This window comes from Cupressus sempervirens, chromosome 3 (genome assembly GCF_028749045.1).
Source record: "Cupressus sempervirens isolate cs-2001-9-10 chromosome 3, ASM2874904v1, whole genome shotgun sequence".
Lineage (NCBI taxonomy): Eukaryota > Viridiplantae > Streptophyta > Pinopsida > Cupressales > Cupressaceae > Cupressus > Cupressus sempervirens.
In genome coordinates this window covers 232,418,546-232,435,680 of record NC_143120.1, presented here as the reverse complement: position 1 = coordinate 232,435,680, position 17,135 = coordinate 232,418,546, and the positions used below count along the sequence as shown (strand labels likewise).

The 17,135-nt window shown below is 33.9% G+C and overlaps 1 protein-coding gene across 1 annotated transcript; it reads right to left on the bottom strand.

Annotated features, from left to right (window-relative positions):
* Nucleotides 1-7,092: 7,092 nt before the first annotated feature.
* LOC149565702 (G-type lectin S-receptor-like serine/threonine-protein kinase LECRK3) lies at nt 7,093-8,999 on the bottom strand. Its single transcript, XM_089817229.1, has one exon. The coding sequence runs from the start codon at nt 8,800-8,802 to the stop codon at nt 7,201-7,203; it is 1,602 nt and encodes a 533-aa protein (XP_089673355.1). The 5' UTR covers nt 8,803-8,999; the 3' UTR covers nt 7,093-7,200.
* Between the last annotated feature and the right edge of the window lie 8,136 nt (nt 9,000-17,135).

The window sequence follows — 17,135 nt, the reverse complement described above, 5'->3', positions numbered from 1 at the left end:
AGATCCACTCAAAGTAAGGTTGGCACAAACTAAGTTGAAAGGACATGTTGCTCTTTGGTGGAAAGAACTAGAAAGAGACATAGAGGACGAAGGTGAAATGAAGATCACTAGATGGAGGTTGATGGTAACTAAGTTGAAGGCTAAGTTCATTCCTAATGATTATGAACTTGATTTGTTCAAGAAGTTATAGAATTTGAAGCAGAAAGATATGACTGTAAAAGATTATACAGAGGAGTTCTACAAGTTGACTATTCAGTTTGGGTAATGAGAATTGTTAAAGGAGAAGGTAGCTCAGTACATTAATGGTTTGAGATTCAATATCCAAGATGAGGTTGGTATGTTGAAGATTGATTCAGTTGAGGATTCTTTTTAGTATGCCCTGAAGACAAAAGAGAAGTTGAAGAGGAAGAATCAAGGTAGTTCCCGAGGGAAGGAGAAGAATGACTAGTCGGCAAAGGCTAAACCAAGTGCAAAAGATGAACCAAAACCTACTGATCAGAAGAGAAGGACAAGTAGAAGCGAGTTTAAGGTAGTTGTTTCAGATGTAATGAAGAAGGACATAGAGCTTATGAGTGTCCAAAGAAAGTTGGTGGCAAAATATTTTTTGTTGTGAATGAGGTTGTGAACCTGAAGAAGGAGATAATTTATTGGCTTGACGAGTACTAATTGGTTAGAGGACACTAGAATATTCTCAAAGGAGTAATTTGTTCAAGAATCGTTGTAAGTATAGTGGTAAAGTCTACAACGTAATTGTGGATAGTGGTAGTACTAACAATCTTGTTGCTAAGGAGATGTATCAGAAACTTGGTTTGAGAAGAATAAGACATCCTTGTCCTTATAGGATTGGATGGTTGCAAGATGAACATGCTTTAGAAGTGAGGGAGTAGTGTCTTATTGATTTTCAAATTAGGCAGTATAAGGATCAAGTGTTGTGTGATATTGTGAACATGAATAGTGGTCACATATTACTTGGTATACCTTGGTAGTATGATTGCAAAGCTATGCATGATTGTGTCAAGAATGTGATTACTATTGAGAAAAGTGGTAGAAGGAATTCCTTAATTCCTTTGCAGAATGAAGAAATTGGTAGAAGGAACTTGAATATTGGTAGCCGAGTTGAGTTGAAGGATTCTGAAAGGGTTAGAGATCAGCGTGGATAGAAAACTTGTGGAACAACAAGGATGGATGTGAAAAAGTAGAAGTGGAACAAGGGAAAGAGTGTACAAGTTGAGGACTTTAAGGACATGTATGTGAAGAACTAGTTTGGGTTTTATGTGTTGAATCCCAAAAGATGTTCTTCCAACTATTGAGAACATATTCTTGCACTTGGGGTTTCTGATGCAGGAGCATCCTAGGGTTGTTAGCAATCTTGTATGTTGGAGATATTTTGGCTTTGGAGTTGAGGACTTGGTCACCAAAGGAGTGGTGCTTGGTCATTACTAGGTGTAGTGTTGGCCGAGGTGCTCGGTCACTAAAAGGGGCTCAGTCATTGAAGGGGCTCAATTTTTGAAGGTTTTCGACATATATTATTGCAAAAAAATTCTTGGGGGAGCTTGGCAATGCTTGTAGTGGTTGTTGATGCTCGACAGTATGGCTTGCGGCATGGAATTCTCGTGGATTTATTTGGATGACTTGGTGTATTAATTGCATGAGGATTGAGATCATGACATGGATTGATCATTGGAGTTTTTGTGGACCTATTTTGGTCTTGGTTAATTGATCTTGATGTATTTAATAAGTGTTGCAAGTCTTTTAAGGCATTTAGTATTTAATATCTATTGGAAGTTGACTTGTGTCTCAACATGTATTTAATGTAAGGGTTTATTTAATTTGTAACTTGCTAGACCAACTTGTGGCTTAGTTGAGTATAAGTAGGGGGTCTTGTGGAGTCTTTAGTTAATTAATCATCCAACTTGGCGAAGAGGATGTGGTAGAGAAGCAAACTTTGAAGAGCTAGTGGTTGAGGCTTGGGAAAGAAGGAGATTTCTTGGTGGGCTTGCAAGCACATGTTTAGATCTTCCTTGGAGGTTTCAACCAGAGTGTGGATTTGGATTAGCTAGGGTTTGGATTGAATCTTGAGGGATTTTACAAAACTATTGCTTGCTTTGTATTTGGTCGTAACCGGGAAGACCTTACAACCTGACACATTGCATGTAATTAGTTATTTTATGAATAAAGAGTTGTGATTTGGTATAAGATCTTGCATTGTTGTTGTGTTTCTATTGTGTGGTTATCTATTGGGGGCTAGGACATCTCCTTTGGGGATTCTCCTATCTTGCACTATGTCACAATAAGCTCTGCATTGACCCTAATAGGATTGACAATTGTTTTAGGAACAATGCGATGGCCATGTTTGTGTGTGAGGAAGAGAGATTGTTATAGTTCATGGAATGCATGTATGGTGGACACGATGATAATATTTCAAAGTAGTTTGTTTCATCATGGAATAATAGGAAGGTTACGGTGGGGGGCCTAATATTTGAGGTCAATGAAGAGGTCATCTTGAAAGCCATGAGCTTGGCCATGAAGGGGAGGAAATGGAAAAATACAAGTAAGAAATCTAACTATGATGCCCTTAACCAATTCTTCAATCCCTCAGAGGAACTGATAAAAAAGCAAAGTGAGTTCAACAGGGAAGATTTGTCAGGCGTTTGGAAATATATTTGCCACATTATTATGAAGTACTTCACTCTTGAAGGTAAGTTAACTATTTACTACTTCTACCATTTAACTTTTTTGAACCATTTACACCACAAAGCCTTAATTTCCATTTTGGTTTACCTACTTCACTCCATTGAGTGTGACATAAAGGCTAACAAAAAAGACAAGGATAATGTCATTTTGCATCAAAGGTTACTATTCAGGCTTTATAACTTTCACTGTGTGCTATGTCCGTCAGTTAAAGAACCCTTTGTCTCTCATGCAGCCACCTCATTGGACACCTTAATGTCAACCCTTCCCGTACTAGTAAGAAAATACCCAAAATGAAATCTCCACCTGATGAAAAATCTAGTGAGCTCACCAAAAAGAGAAAGTATGAGGTTTATACTATTGACTCGGATGATGTTATTAAAACCCCGGATCCTGTAGGCCTAACTACCTTGCCAAAGAGAAGTGTAAATAGGCTTTGAAAAATATTGGTGGGTCGAATTCTAATAGTTCTGTGGCTAACTCTGTTGAGGAAATTTATAGTCATTCCTATAGTAAAGCCTTGGAACCCTCCTCCCTCTGATGTCAAAAATACCCATGTTCCCTCCCCCTTAGAGACCTAGGGGGAAAACCCTTTCCCAAATCCCTCTCCCAACCCCTTTGTTGTACAGGTTTTGGAGGAGGCTAAGGAGGCTAGTGGCTTAGTTGCTAATGGGCTACTAGGAAAAATGAAGGACAAAATTGACAAGCAGGACTCAAAGATTCAGTACCTGAGACAAGAGGTCAATATCTTCAACCTTGTCTTGAGTATTCCAATAAATTTGCTATTATAGTTATGCATGCTTGTTCGGTGACCCTTTGTGCCCTACATGAGAAGTTTACTAGGACTAAGCCGAAGCTTGGTGAAGATTACAAGGACGTCTTACAGTTGCTCAAGGAAAAATGGACCTCCACACTGTTGTCTAAGCCATTGGGAACATTTTAGTTTTTTTACTTTATGGGTTTTCCTAGGTTTTTGTTCAACCTAGATGGCTTAAGAACTTTTACCTATCATGCATGGCATAGATACTCTATTATTATTATTATTTTACTGCATGACATTACCAGTACCATAGAACCTCTACACTACTCTACACTTTACGAATATATATATATATATATGCAAGCTATAAGTTGTGGTTTATGTGTTGAAAGTCACTAGCGCTATTAATCTGCTATTAACATGTTAGTTTGTAATATGGGCCAACACCCTTTTGTTCTTTTTAATGATAAAAAAATAAATATTATAAATGTGATCAACATTTAAATATTCCTCAATGTTACCATATAAAACTGCTCATCCTTGACTTTATATAAATATGATTAAAATTTTGAATGGAAATTAAAAATTAAAAATAACTTGGACTTTTAAAGAAAACATATATCATCCTTACACGTTTGAGATTAAGAATTAATACACACTATTGAAAATATAAATAGTTTAATAGAATATCACTGAGTTGAGACCAACTTAAAGATTACCTCACTAGTTTGAATCACCTACATATAATTTTATTCACAAAGTCAATGTAATAATTTATTTAAAATTATTGTTTAATATGTTAATTTGAATCACCTACATATAATTTTATTCACAAGTCAATTTAGTAATTTAAAATTATTGTTTAGTATGTTAATTAAACGATATGTCACTTCAAAACAAGTAACCTAAGGACAATTTCATAGACTTGCGCACTAAAATTTCAAAAAGAGGGGTTTAAAAGATTGCAAGTGTGATGCGTATAATTGAAATCCAAAATTTTCAGCTGGCGACTTAGTTGGCAAGCAATATTAACTTATTTTTGCAGCCGGCCAAGATGGACCCTAGGTTGAATCCTTTAAGAAAAAGCTGAGAAATTTTGAATTAAATAATTGTTTAATTAGATTTTGAGGAAAATGAGACTACTTCTAATTTAGAGGATTGGCGTTCATATGGCTATTTCTAATATAGAATGTAGCTATATGGTTTTAGTGGATATAATTTTGTATAAGATGATTTAAAAGTAAAATGTAAATAGGTGATTGGGCTGGGTTATTATTTAGCTAAAGAAAATACATTTTAACTATAAAAATTTGATTAAGCTAAGTTTTTATATTGTAAGTGTTTAATTAGTGAGTGATGTTTATATTCTTTTATCTAATAATATTAAGTGATTGTTTCTTTAATGTTAAGTAGATTTTAAATAGTGATTGAATATATGTTTTTATGGTGTTCTTCTATTTTCTTATAGTAATATCTTGTGTAATAAATGTTTCTAATAAGTGTCGTTATAATGGCTTAGTACATTAGTTTTATAATATTTTTAATTGAATGAAAAGAATTAATTTGTAAAATATAATATTAATTTTTTTTTAAATTATCAAAGTATCATCAATCCAATTTAAAATCTTGCATCTAATTATGTTCAATGTATTGATTTTATAATTAAATTTAAAAATGATAAATTTAAACTAAACTTTTAATTCCGTGTTAGCAAAAAGTAGTCTTACTATTTAATTGTTCCAGCATTTATCCTCTTCAAAAAATATTCAACAATATTATTAGCTTTCATGAATTAAAAAATATTTTAATATTTAAATAAATTTAAATAACAAAACTTAAATCATTATATAAATAAACAAGAGTTGTGTTACAATTTTCACTAATGACAATTATTTTTTAAACAATATTATCTATGTTTTATTTTCTTTGATCAATCTTGTTGAGATGGTAGAGGTTTGGTCTAGGGGGTTCATAGGCTTTAAAACCTATCATATACACAATATCACTAAAGCTGGGATTTCTTCAGCTTTAAAACCTATTAAATACATTAATGATTAATGTTAAATCTCAATTTAGAGAGGGGTTGGTTCTTTAATGTTACTTGTAAATATAAGATATAGTGTTTATTCAAAGAATATAAGTTATTTATTTGATTAGAATAATAATAATAATAATACTAAAATATAGAAAAATATAACCAATTAAAAAATAGAAATGTTCTAAAATAAATTCAATATAAAAATAAAGAAACTCTCAAACATTAAAAGTATTTTTTAATACAGATGATTGGAAGTGGAAGGAAAAACATAAGTCTAGGCCCTTATATAAAGACAAGACTAACAAGTGCAATGACTTAGTACTTGCCTTAGTTTTAATAGTTTTTAGTATAAATCTAATGTTAAAATAATAAATTTATCATAATATATAAAATATTTTAATAACACAAATCTTATATAGTTAAATTCTATTCATATATATCATTTATACTATTATAATTAAATTAATTCTCAAAAATAGAATATTGAAAGTATATAAACTTACTCACAATAAAAATATTTAATATCAATCTTGCGCGTATAAGACTCAAAACAATCAAATCATCAAAAATATTTAATAGAAATTATGTAATTAAAAAACTTGCATCTAACTATGCATTTTATAATTAAATTTCAAATTATGATAAATTTAAACTTGTAAAAACAATAAGGGTCCATTTGGTTCTTGGAAAATGAAATGGCTTTTACAAAACTTAGATTTGAAAATTTGTGTGTTTGTTTCAAAATTTGCAAAATGGAATTAGCATACGGGACTTCCAATTTTGTCTCAAAATCAGGTTTTCCAACTTCCTACTAGCAAGTAGGAATTGAAAATCAAAACCTGGTTTTGTTTTTTAGGGAGTGTAAAAACAATAGATTGGACTACTTTTTGAAATTTGCTCCTCAGTCCTTGGCTCTTAGCCGAAGAGGTGTTCAGTATTTAGGCACGTGTGGGCCCGTATCGGGTACCTAAAAGTTAATGGTGGCCTTCGCTGGTTGGTAGCTCGCAGGCTTCGTGCCTCGTTGGGCTGCCTCGCAGGTCTGAACCCTCCATCAAAAAAAAAAAAAAAATTGCCTTCAACTCCAAGCTTACGCATTAAAAAATGTGTCTTCACACGCATCTTCCAAGTGAAACAAACGGTTTCAAAAATCCCAAAAATCGGAATGAAGATATGCAAAACCTTGATTTGGCTAAACCAAAGTTTGTAGAAATTTGGGTTTTTTAAATTCCATGAACCAAACGGACCCTAAGTTTTAATCACGAGTTAAGACATGAAATGTAAAAATTGTCAGAATAATACTTAGCCTATATTAATTTCTTACAAATTTAAAAGAACAAAAATCAATCACTATATGTTGAATATACCACTCGTAGATATCAATAGTTGGTCAATCTTAGATATATGAACCACTAGTGGAACACTGTTAGACATTATGTGAATCACTATTACTCATTGACTGAATATTAATGCAAAAGAGATCAAGTTTCTGTGAACAATTATTTTAACTTTTTTTTAACCCTTTCACATAACCTCTCCTAAAATCCACCTTCAGTAGGAGAAACTGAAACCTTCTACCCAAGGAAAAAAAAAATTTAAAAAATGATGAGAACTAAAATATCACTATCCTCCTTCAACAAATTTATCTTAATAGATTGTAAAACATTATAATGCCTCACTGAAAAATAACAATATATTACAGATTTCATTAGAACTAGAGATTGATAGAGATGGAAACCTGTGAAGAAACACCTGGACGTGGGGGCACAGAAATCTCATTTGTTCCTTCCAACATCTGAACAACTGCTTTAATGGAGGGTCTCAGGCAAGGATCCTCTTGAACGCACCAGAGCCCTATCAACACCATTCGTTCCAATTCTCTTTCATTTATACCACTCGTGCACTGATTCTCTACAAGCCTCAAAACCCCTCCATCTAATTTCAAACAATCGTATGCCCACTCAGACAATACGATTTCATTCTCTGGAACACCCAATTTCGCCATTTTCCTGCAACAAATGATCTCCAGCAACATAACACCAAAGCTATAAACATCCACCTTAACACTAATCGCCATACCCGTTCTCCACTCAGGCGCCATATATCCCATCGTTCCACGAGCCTCAGTAAATGTCCGAGTTTGTTCTGATCCAACCATTAATTTGGCTATCCCAAAATCTGACAACTTTGCGCTGTAATTCTCATCCAGCAAGATGTTCTGTGGCTTTATATCACAGTGCACAATACGGGTTCCCCACTCCTCGTGCAAGTACAAAATTCCTCTCGCCGTCCCGAGAACAATTTTGACACGCAGATCCCAATCAAGATGAGATTTTTCTGACTGAAATAAGACTCTGTCGAGAGACCCATTTGGCATGTACTCGTACACCAGGATTCTGTTTGATCCCTCGTTGCAGAAACCGTAGAGTTGAACAAGGTTTCTGTGGTGGCTTGATCCAATTACAATCATCTCTGTTCTGAACTCCTTATCCCCAATTTGAGATCCTACTTCGGCGCCTTGTTTATATTCGAGCTTCTTCACAGCAATCGCCCTTCCGTCGGGCAAAACCCCTTTGTACACCTTTCCAAACGAACCCCTTCCCAGAACTTGTTTAAATCCTTGAGTTGCTCTCTCAATTTCGCCAAAGCTGAACGCTTTCAGCCCATCTGAGTATCTCCCCTGTTCTAAAAATCTCATCTTGGGCCGCCATGAACTGATCCAGAGTACCATGAGAAGTACTGCAATGGCCAGGCAGAGACCCATGAGGCTTATTCCAATCGATACAACAACAATTCCTTTTCTAATTTCTACTTGCGGTCGCCTTGGAGGGATAGATTGTTGGTTATATAATTTGACAAAAGCCATTCTTGTGCTGCTTGCACGGCCATCTCTGAGCGGCAAAGCCTTCTTCCAGCAGTTCCCTACGCCGCTTGAATCTGAGTAGATTGCGACTGTGCAAAAGCAATCTCTGAGGCATTCCTGCTGACATGCCGTTTTGTTGATTGGGTTTATGTTTTGGTAGTCGTTTCCTGACCAGTCAAAACGCCCAACATATTGCATTTCTGCTGTTGATGATGATCCAGAACACTTGTGTAGCCGCTGTTGATTGTGTGCGTTTTGAGTGCATCCGTTGGAGGTGTTTTGGGGGTGGAGGAAGTGGAAACCAGGAGGACAAGTGCAATTTGAGAAATCTCCGTCCAATTTGCAGATTCCGTTGAGGCCGCACTCTCCGTACTCTTCACATAGATTTCCCATCACTGCTAGCATCAGACAAGCGAAAGATATCAGAGTAAGGGTTGTGCGAGTGGCAGCCATAGCTGTGTAATGGAGATTTCAGATTAGGCCTCGTATCGACACTAGACCTTGTTTTGCAAGGTAAAAATGAGACGGCTTAGAATTGGTCAAGTTGGGGATTAAACCATGTAAGGCCATTTCCTTCACTCGCAAAAATTTCTGAGTGTATACTTTTAAGATCCGGTCCACCCATGAATGCCTCTCACACAAGCATGCACAAGGGAAGCACCACATGTTGCTGTGGTATAATCTCTTGCGTACGACAATATATGATGTCAGAATCATTATTGTTTTTAAAAATTGGGACATGTGGAATAAATATAGTTTTCCCGGTTGTTTGGTTTGTCGAAGATGACATGAATTGACTTTTTCAAAATTATCATCTTAAAATTTTTGGGTTTGTTTTAAAATTGGTAAAATGGAATTAGAATAGTTTTCAGACTTCTTATTTACCACCTAAGAATTGAAAATTAAAATCTGATTATGTTCTTCGACGAGTATAAATTTAATAGATTGGACTACAGATTTAAAAAACCTTGATTTGACTAAATCAAGAATTACAGAAATCTTGATTTCTACAATTCTACGAACCAAAAAGACCCTAAAGAAAAAGTAAATTGCAACAACTGAAAATCAGTTAGTCAACACAAACAATATGAATGAAAAATTCCACATTGTTGTCATGGATTACACTATAAAGAAATGAGAGAATGTTGGCACTCCCTAATCTAATGCCTGTAATAAAATCATTAATGCTATTGACAACAAATGAACAAAATTCTTCTCAAATGATAATATGGTGAGATTGTGATAAGAGAAGTAATTTTTTCAAATTGAATTCTTTTTTTTTTAATTAAAAAACTTATATGTTTAATTACATATTAAAAAATTATTATTTTTCGTATTATAAACCAAATTAATATAAATTCCAGAAATTAAATATTTAATTGATAATACATAGCATATATATATATATATATATATATATCTTGAAGAAATCATTTCTTAAATAATTCTAAATTTTTATTGATGAATAAAAAGAAAAGAAAAAGTTATGTGAGCTTATAACACAACGATAAATTGTGAGCCTCTTATGTGGGAGGTCTTGGGTTCAATTCTACTCAAGTTTAATAAATTATTATTATTATTTTGCAAGGAGCCTTTAGATAAGATTGTCTAGAGAAGATGATGATGAATGAATGAAGATTTTTTAATGGCGTCTGTGAGACAAACAATCTATAAGACAAGAGAAGTTTATCCCAATAGGCATAAAATAAGTATTGGCCCAAGCTTGGAAGCAGCTTGACGGTGATTCTAGTTTTAGTGATGAGAAAGAGGGGTCCTTACTCAAAATTTGGACAAAGGTGTCCTTTCTACTAGACCTGTTAAAAGGCATCTACTTTGTGTAGAAAAATGTTGAAAGACCACCATGGGGTAGCATTGAGATTTTCCTCACAAGACCTCTATTTTAATGTATTACTTTGTATCCACAAACAAACATGACCATCATTTATTATATTCATCATAATTAGATATGAGGTCTAGGAAAAATCTAGGCAAGTTTTGTGCTAGCAATTTTTGGATTAATACCAACATCATAGATGTCATTTGAAGTTTCCCCTTCATTACTTGCATGTAGTGCCCATCTTGCATTTCCTTTAAATCAACGAGGCACAAATATTAAGGATATTATCTTATATGGAAAGGTAAATGCAACGAAGTTGGTCATCTCATCATCAGGCATCACCACTGCTAATATTCCTCCTCCTTGCCATACAAACACACCATTACTTTAGGCCACATGAAAAGAAATATGAAAAACATTGAAAATTGAAAGGGAGAAAGATTAAAAGTGTACATTACCTTTTGAATCCCAAGATTATTTCATGGCGATGATAAGGATCCATAGTGGGTATCATGAACATTTGGATTAGTAGCAGGGATGAATGATGCATCCCTAAAATTGACACTTGTTGTAAGAACCATATCCTATTTTAAAATGCCACATCATCAAAATCACAGAAACAACAAAAAAGAACCAATCATAACAATATGGAAAAGTCAAACTATTTATCTATGAATTGTTTAATATAAAAAATAGTTATCAACAAATTCAGCATAACATTAAGGTGTTGATCTGCAATTTCACATCTTTAGAATATTTGAAGAATGTTTAGAATTACATCATGATTGTGATGATTAATCACATTAATACATGCCATGCTATTTCAGAGAACTAATTACCATATAAGACCAAGTTGCTAATCCAACAGACGTCAATTACAATGCAATATTTCACATCAGTTTTCAAATTTTACATTGCTCTCATATACAATTACATAGATCACTTCATCTCAAGGATGAAAGATACAATAAAAAATAAGTTATCCTTTCCTGTTGTGTCCTTCAATGTAACCTGTCTCCAAAGCCATAGGACGTCATCCATATGCTATCTGAGATGGGAGTGTGGCCTAGACACTTTTACCTCGCCAACCACAGAGTGTTCACTCTCCTAGGATTCTTCCTGACATGAAGAATGCCCTGACCTTGGCACAAGAAGCCTAGCTTCCTAGAACAAGATGGATCAGATGGATCCGGTGCAACCGTGAAACATACTACATGCAACCATGTGCTTAGTAGCCTAATCACAGAATGTAGCAAGGAATAAAAAAAACACTACACATCTACACATATGTAATAAAACCAAATAAGCATAGTCACACACACACATGTGCATTATTTGGACCACATAATTAAATGCAAAAAATCAAATGGCTTGGCCAAGCACTTACAGAGCTAGATTTAATGGTAGAAGAAACAAGAATAGCATGTATCCATTCTACAGAACTGGCAGATAGAAGAAACTAACATGAAGTATCCATTATAACCAACCATGAAGGAAAATGCACACTTATATGCTGACTTACAAAAAGATGATCAAACTAAATCTTATTTACATTTGAATAAAATACATAATGCATATGTTCATTCTCTCCTTGTGGTATAATCAATCACAATAATATTGGAATGAATACTTTTGCATATGAAAACACTTAACATGTATGCCCATTCTTTCCTTATGGTTCAACCAATCACAGTAATATTGAAATGAAACTATTGCAATTGTTTAGAACATGTAAGATCACTCTTTTCGTATGGTACAATCAAACACATCAATGCTGAATTGAATACTATAAAGCTTCAAACAACCAACAACAATGTATTTAATGCTCGGTTATGGAAGAATAAATAAGTGAAAAGAACCATAATTTACTTAACCTTAAAATAAACTAAAATCTCTGGTAGCAATACATTCTAAAAACTGGGATTATTTAGAAATAGTCAACAAAATATCCTCAGTATTACATCTAAAGTTGAAATTAGTTTGCTAAGGGTATTTTCTCTCTATTGGAAATAGAAGATATTGTGGAAATACTCTACCTTGTTGCTAGATAGATTAACCAAAATGAATAGAATGTTTACCTTTTGAGAAATATTAGCATAAATGAATGACCTAGAGGGAACAACTCATCATATAGTTCAGACATTTGGGTAAAACACCTATCAACACAAATGGATGACCTAAATTCAATGCATCCTAGGCAGTTGGTTCGTGCACAAACTGTAGTTATAAAGATTAAAATTAAATATCTATGATGGAAAAATTTCCAAACTCCAAAATTAAATACCTATTTAGATAGTTTGGTAATTCTTTGAGAATTCAATAAGTTTCAAAAGAAGATACACTTGTTGTTCCTAGGGTTCATGTTCAAGTTTCAAAGAATAAATCCCATTCAATTCTTTAATTGTGTTTCAGATTTGACTCACTCCATCAAACCCAAGACCTGTATATCGTTGCATTTTCTACTCTTTATTAGGAAATCCTTTACTGTAAACTTTCCTCCCCTTACCCAATGATGTCTTTAACTTTTGACTGGAGTGTCTTTCTTTTACAGATGACAGTGGTGAGAGGAAAATCCCCAACAGGGGAGTTTTTGCATTGAAGGCAAGGGAGTCCCAACATGTAATTAACCTTCTAATCTATTTTCTAACATCATGCAGTGTAGGATTTTTGGAATAGGTTTGGTTTGGAAATCACATGGAAAAAAAATATGAATGCATTGGTTGACACTAGCTAACATGAATTCAAAGCTAACTGGATAAATGATAAGAACACCACACATGTTTAATTCTGAATTAATTCCATGCTGCACTATGCCCAATTTAATTTAAACCCAACATAGCATTCTAATAAGAATGAACAAGCAATGAAACATTTCAAGAACCTAATTAAAAAATGCCTTGCTCACATCCAAGAATCCTCTCCTGTGTTTGTTCTTCCTCTCCAGCTGCCATCGCCGCTGATTTTTGTGCCTCATTCCTTTCTTTTTAACAACACCCCCAAAATGATAATTGACCTAATTCTTGTATGGTTCATCCCTGTAATTTTATTTTTTTGAAGTTAAAACAATAAACATTTTCCAACAATTTTCATGGCACATGTATATTTATAATTAAATTCAAAGTTTCTATTAAGCAATCAAGATGAAATTTCATTTATATATAAGAATTAAAAAGAAAAAACTCATTCATTAGTGATGTAATAAAAATCTATTTATACGTCTTTTATATAACAATTCAAATGTAACAGCTAAATTTCACATTGAACTTTAGTAAATGTAATGAAAAAAGAAAGAAAGAAACAACATGAAATTCTATGTGATGTGTGTGTAGCAGCACAATCATCTAATGCATCCCCTTCCAAGAGGCTAGCCCTCTCTACCTCAACCACACACTTGTTATGACAATTCCTACATCCACTTAGACACTCGCAACCAACAATGAGTCAGTACCCATCATAATCAATATATCACATCATCATTAGGAAGTAAATACATTAGCACAATCACATTAATAATAAATCATGACATTTAAAAAAACACATCTTATGGCAACATCATCATAACATACAAATCATGTATTCCATCTTAAAATAATTCATTTAATTTTTGGTGTAATCTAAGATGTTAACTTACATTTATCTCAAATCAATATTAGACCATCTTTGACCAAGTCAACATTTGGCTATTCACCACATAAACAAGAAAAAGAAAATGGTTCAAGGAAAGACATGACATCCTTCCCCACTAGGAAAAGGCATCGTCCCAATGTCATTCATAGAAAAATTAACATACACATATCAAAATTGATATCCAACTAAAATAAACAACTGTACAAAAAGATGGGAAAAAGATTTCTATAAATCCTCCACATCCTCCCAAGTGGCACTATCCATGCCAAATTGGTCCCATTGGACCTTGAACTAGAGAACGTCCCTATCTCGTACCCTGAGGGTACACTACTCAATGAGTCAGGTGGGCAGAACTGCCATCACCCTTGGGTCTTGTACTTGCAACTCATGCCAGTCAAGAACATGAGATATCTCAAGATGATAGGGCTTAAGCAAAGAAACATGGAAGATTTTATGAAATTGGGCTAAAGTAAGTGGCATAGCAAGCCGATAAGCAACTAGGTTGATAACTTCTAAGACCTTGAATGAACCAAAAAATCTCAGGGCAAGCCTTGAGCTCTTGTTGAATGAGATTGAACTCTTATGTGATCTAACCCTCAAAAACACTTTATCCCTAGTTTGGAACTGATGGAAAGTGTGTTTCTTATTTGCGTAACTCTTCTATCAATAAGTTGCCTCCTTCAGCTAACTACAAATTAAGATCACCTGCTCTTCCACCTCTCTTAGCATCTCAGGAGCCACAATAACCCTGTCCTCAACCCTATCCCATCTAATAGGAGTCTGACATTTCCATCCCTAAAGAGCCTCAAATGGAGCGCTAGTAAATTCAGCCCTAAATTTTGACAAGAAAAGGTCGCAATTTTGACCAGAGTTGGTCGAATAGATGACTAAACCTGTCATCAATCTTTTTTTGTCACTTTTTTGTCACAATCATTATGCGTCAAAATTTTGACTTCAAAAAGGTCAACTTACCGATGAGAGGTTTGTCGATTTCCTTGGTCCAGCCTGAACTCTTATTTCCTCATTTGCGTCCATCACTGGTTGAAATTTCGATGAACACCCTTTAACTTTTTCGATGGTGAAGCCAAACCTTCGATGGAAAAAACAACCAACAGGTGTTGAAATTGCGACCAAGATCCCTTCAATCTTCTATGGTGGTGCCATACCATGGATGACAAAATTGACCAACCATCGTCGAAATTGTGACCAAGACCCCTTGATTTTCAATGGTGGTACCATACATTCAACGGAAAAGCGAAGAAATGTTCATCAAAATTGAGACCAATGCTTGGTAGAAATTTAGATGTGTTGTGCCAATTATTGTAAAAGCTTTGCTCTCATAGGAGCCTTCTAAACTGCACAAAATTTGATTCTAAAGCATAATTGCTTAGTACATGAGACTTAGGGTATTGTGCACATTTCTACCTCCACACCATTGTTTCATTCATCACATGATTTATTTCATATAAAACAATGGGAAGGAGGAAGAAATGTGCATGATATCCTGACTCTCCACCGAGCAATTATGCCTTAGAATCAAATTTTGTCCAGTTTAGAAGGCTTCTATGAGAGCAAAGCCTTTGCAATAATTGACACAACCCATCTACATTTTGGTTCTTGAGACACCATTGCTTGTGAAGACTACAGGGAAAAATAAAATTAGGAAATAATTATTTATCAGGAATGAAAGCCAATAAAACTAACTAATCTCTATTTTTTAAACAGATAAATGTGACAAAAAAACTTACAGTCCCAATCACATCATCATAAGAACGCATATATAACTATAACCGCTTATTTGGCTACTTGTTGATCAATTCCTTGGCAAGAGCATCCAGGACATAATATTAAAACACAATCAATCATTGAGCCTATTAGCTCTTTCCTACCACCAAGTTTGGAACATGTAACTTTGTGGATAGAATCAAAGAAAAACAATGCCATACATATGGATAACAAAGATTGCTAAGGAGCTAGAAGCTCAAGTGGCATTTTTTAAGGATTAGCTCAAGGCATATTCATGGAAGATCTTGGCTAGCCTAGTCTCAATTTTTTCAACCTTGGCCTCATTCATGAATGAAAATGTTTCAGGGCATTAGAGACTTCTATACCAGAAGTGTTATGCATAGTCCATAATATCATAGTCCAAAACTCAAATGTGATAAGATGTTTTGCTTGGAATCACAATTTCTTGTGTCTCATCTCCAACAAACTTGCCAAAAATTGATAGTGTTTTGATTTGTCCCTTTCATAACAAAACAAAACAAAATAGTATGACAGTTCTTCAAATTGTAGAGGGAAGCTACTTAGGATCTAACTATGTCTAAAACCAACATAATTTACAAATATCCACAATCCAAATATTATCCCTTGATGTTTTCTTTAATGCAAATTTTTAACTCAACTATGTTATCGCCTTGGATGTAATACCAAACTGTCATTAGGCTAAAGACTACAACAAGATTTACAAATGCAAGTAGAACTACCCAACCAAAGTAGAAAATGACATGAAAAGTTAACAATCTATCAATTGACACCTCTAGATGAAATATTTCTAGCAATTGAACTGTACTATAGAAACAAAAATTGCCTTAAAATTGACACTTCACCAGTTTTAGTTCATTTGCATCCGTAATGGCTTCACAAAAGTTGAACGCTTACCATTTGTCAAGAACACAAAAGGCACTCGTAGTTCAGCTGCATCAATAAAAGTAAAGTTATTTGAATGTTCAAAAAATGTGAAACTTCCACTTAATAGCTAGAAAAGCCATATCCTCAGTATACATCATCTTTGATGGAATGTTCATAAGTGAATGATTTTCTCTAAAAGCTCAAACTTATGCACAAAGAAGCACCATGCTCTTGAATATATATATATATATATATATATATATATATATATATATATATATATATATATATATATATATATATATATATATATATATATATATATATATATATATATATATATATATATATATATATATATATATATATATATATATATATATATATATATATATATGTTAGAAGACTAATATATCAAAAGGAGCATGGTGAGGGCAAGAGACTATCAATATCGATTGTGGAGTTGCAGATCAGTAAGTGATAAACATAAAAAGGTAGTAGAAAGCACCATTTGCTATGTTCTAATATGATGAACTACCTTAGAGTTGGTTCTGAACCTTGTTTGCTTAATGTTGGATTTGATCTAATGGTACCATTATCTAGAGGAGGTCCCACACCCCACTTTCCTTATGATTCTGAAGGCTAAATGACATAAACTCCTCCATCAATCATTCCAAGAGTGAATTGATTT

What these genes read in the sequence shown, in the direction of transcription:
- LOC149565702 (XM_089817229.1), bottom strand. Translation starts at nt 8,802, where the DNA reads ATGGCTGCCACTCGCACAACCCTTACTCTGATATCTTTCGCTTGTCTG.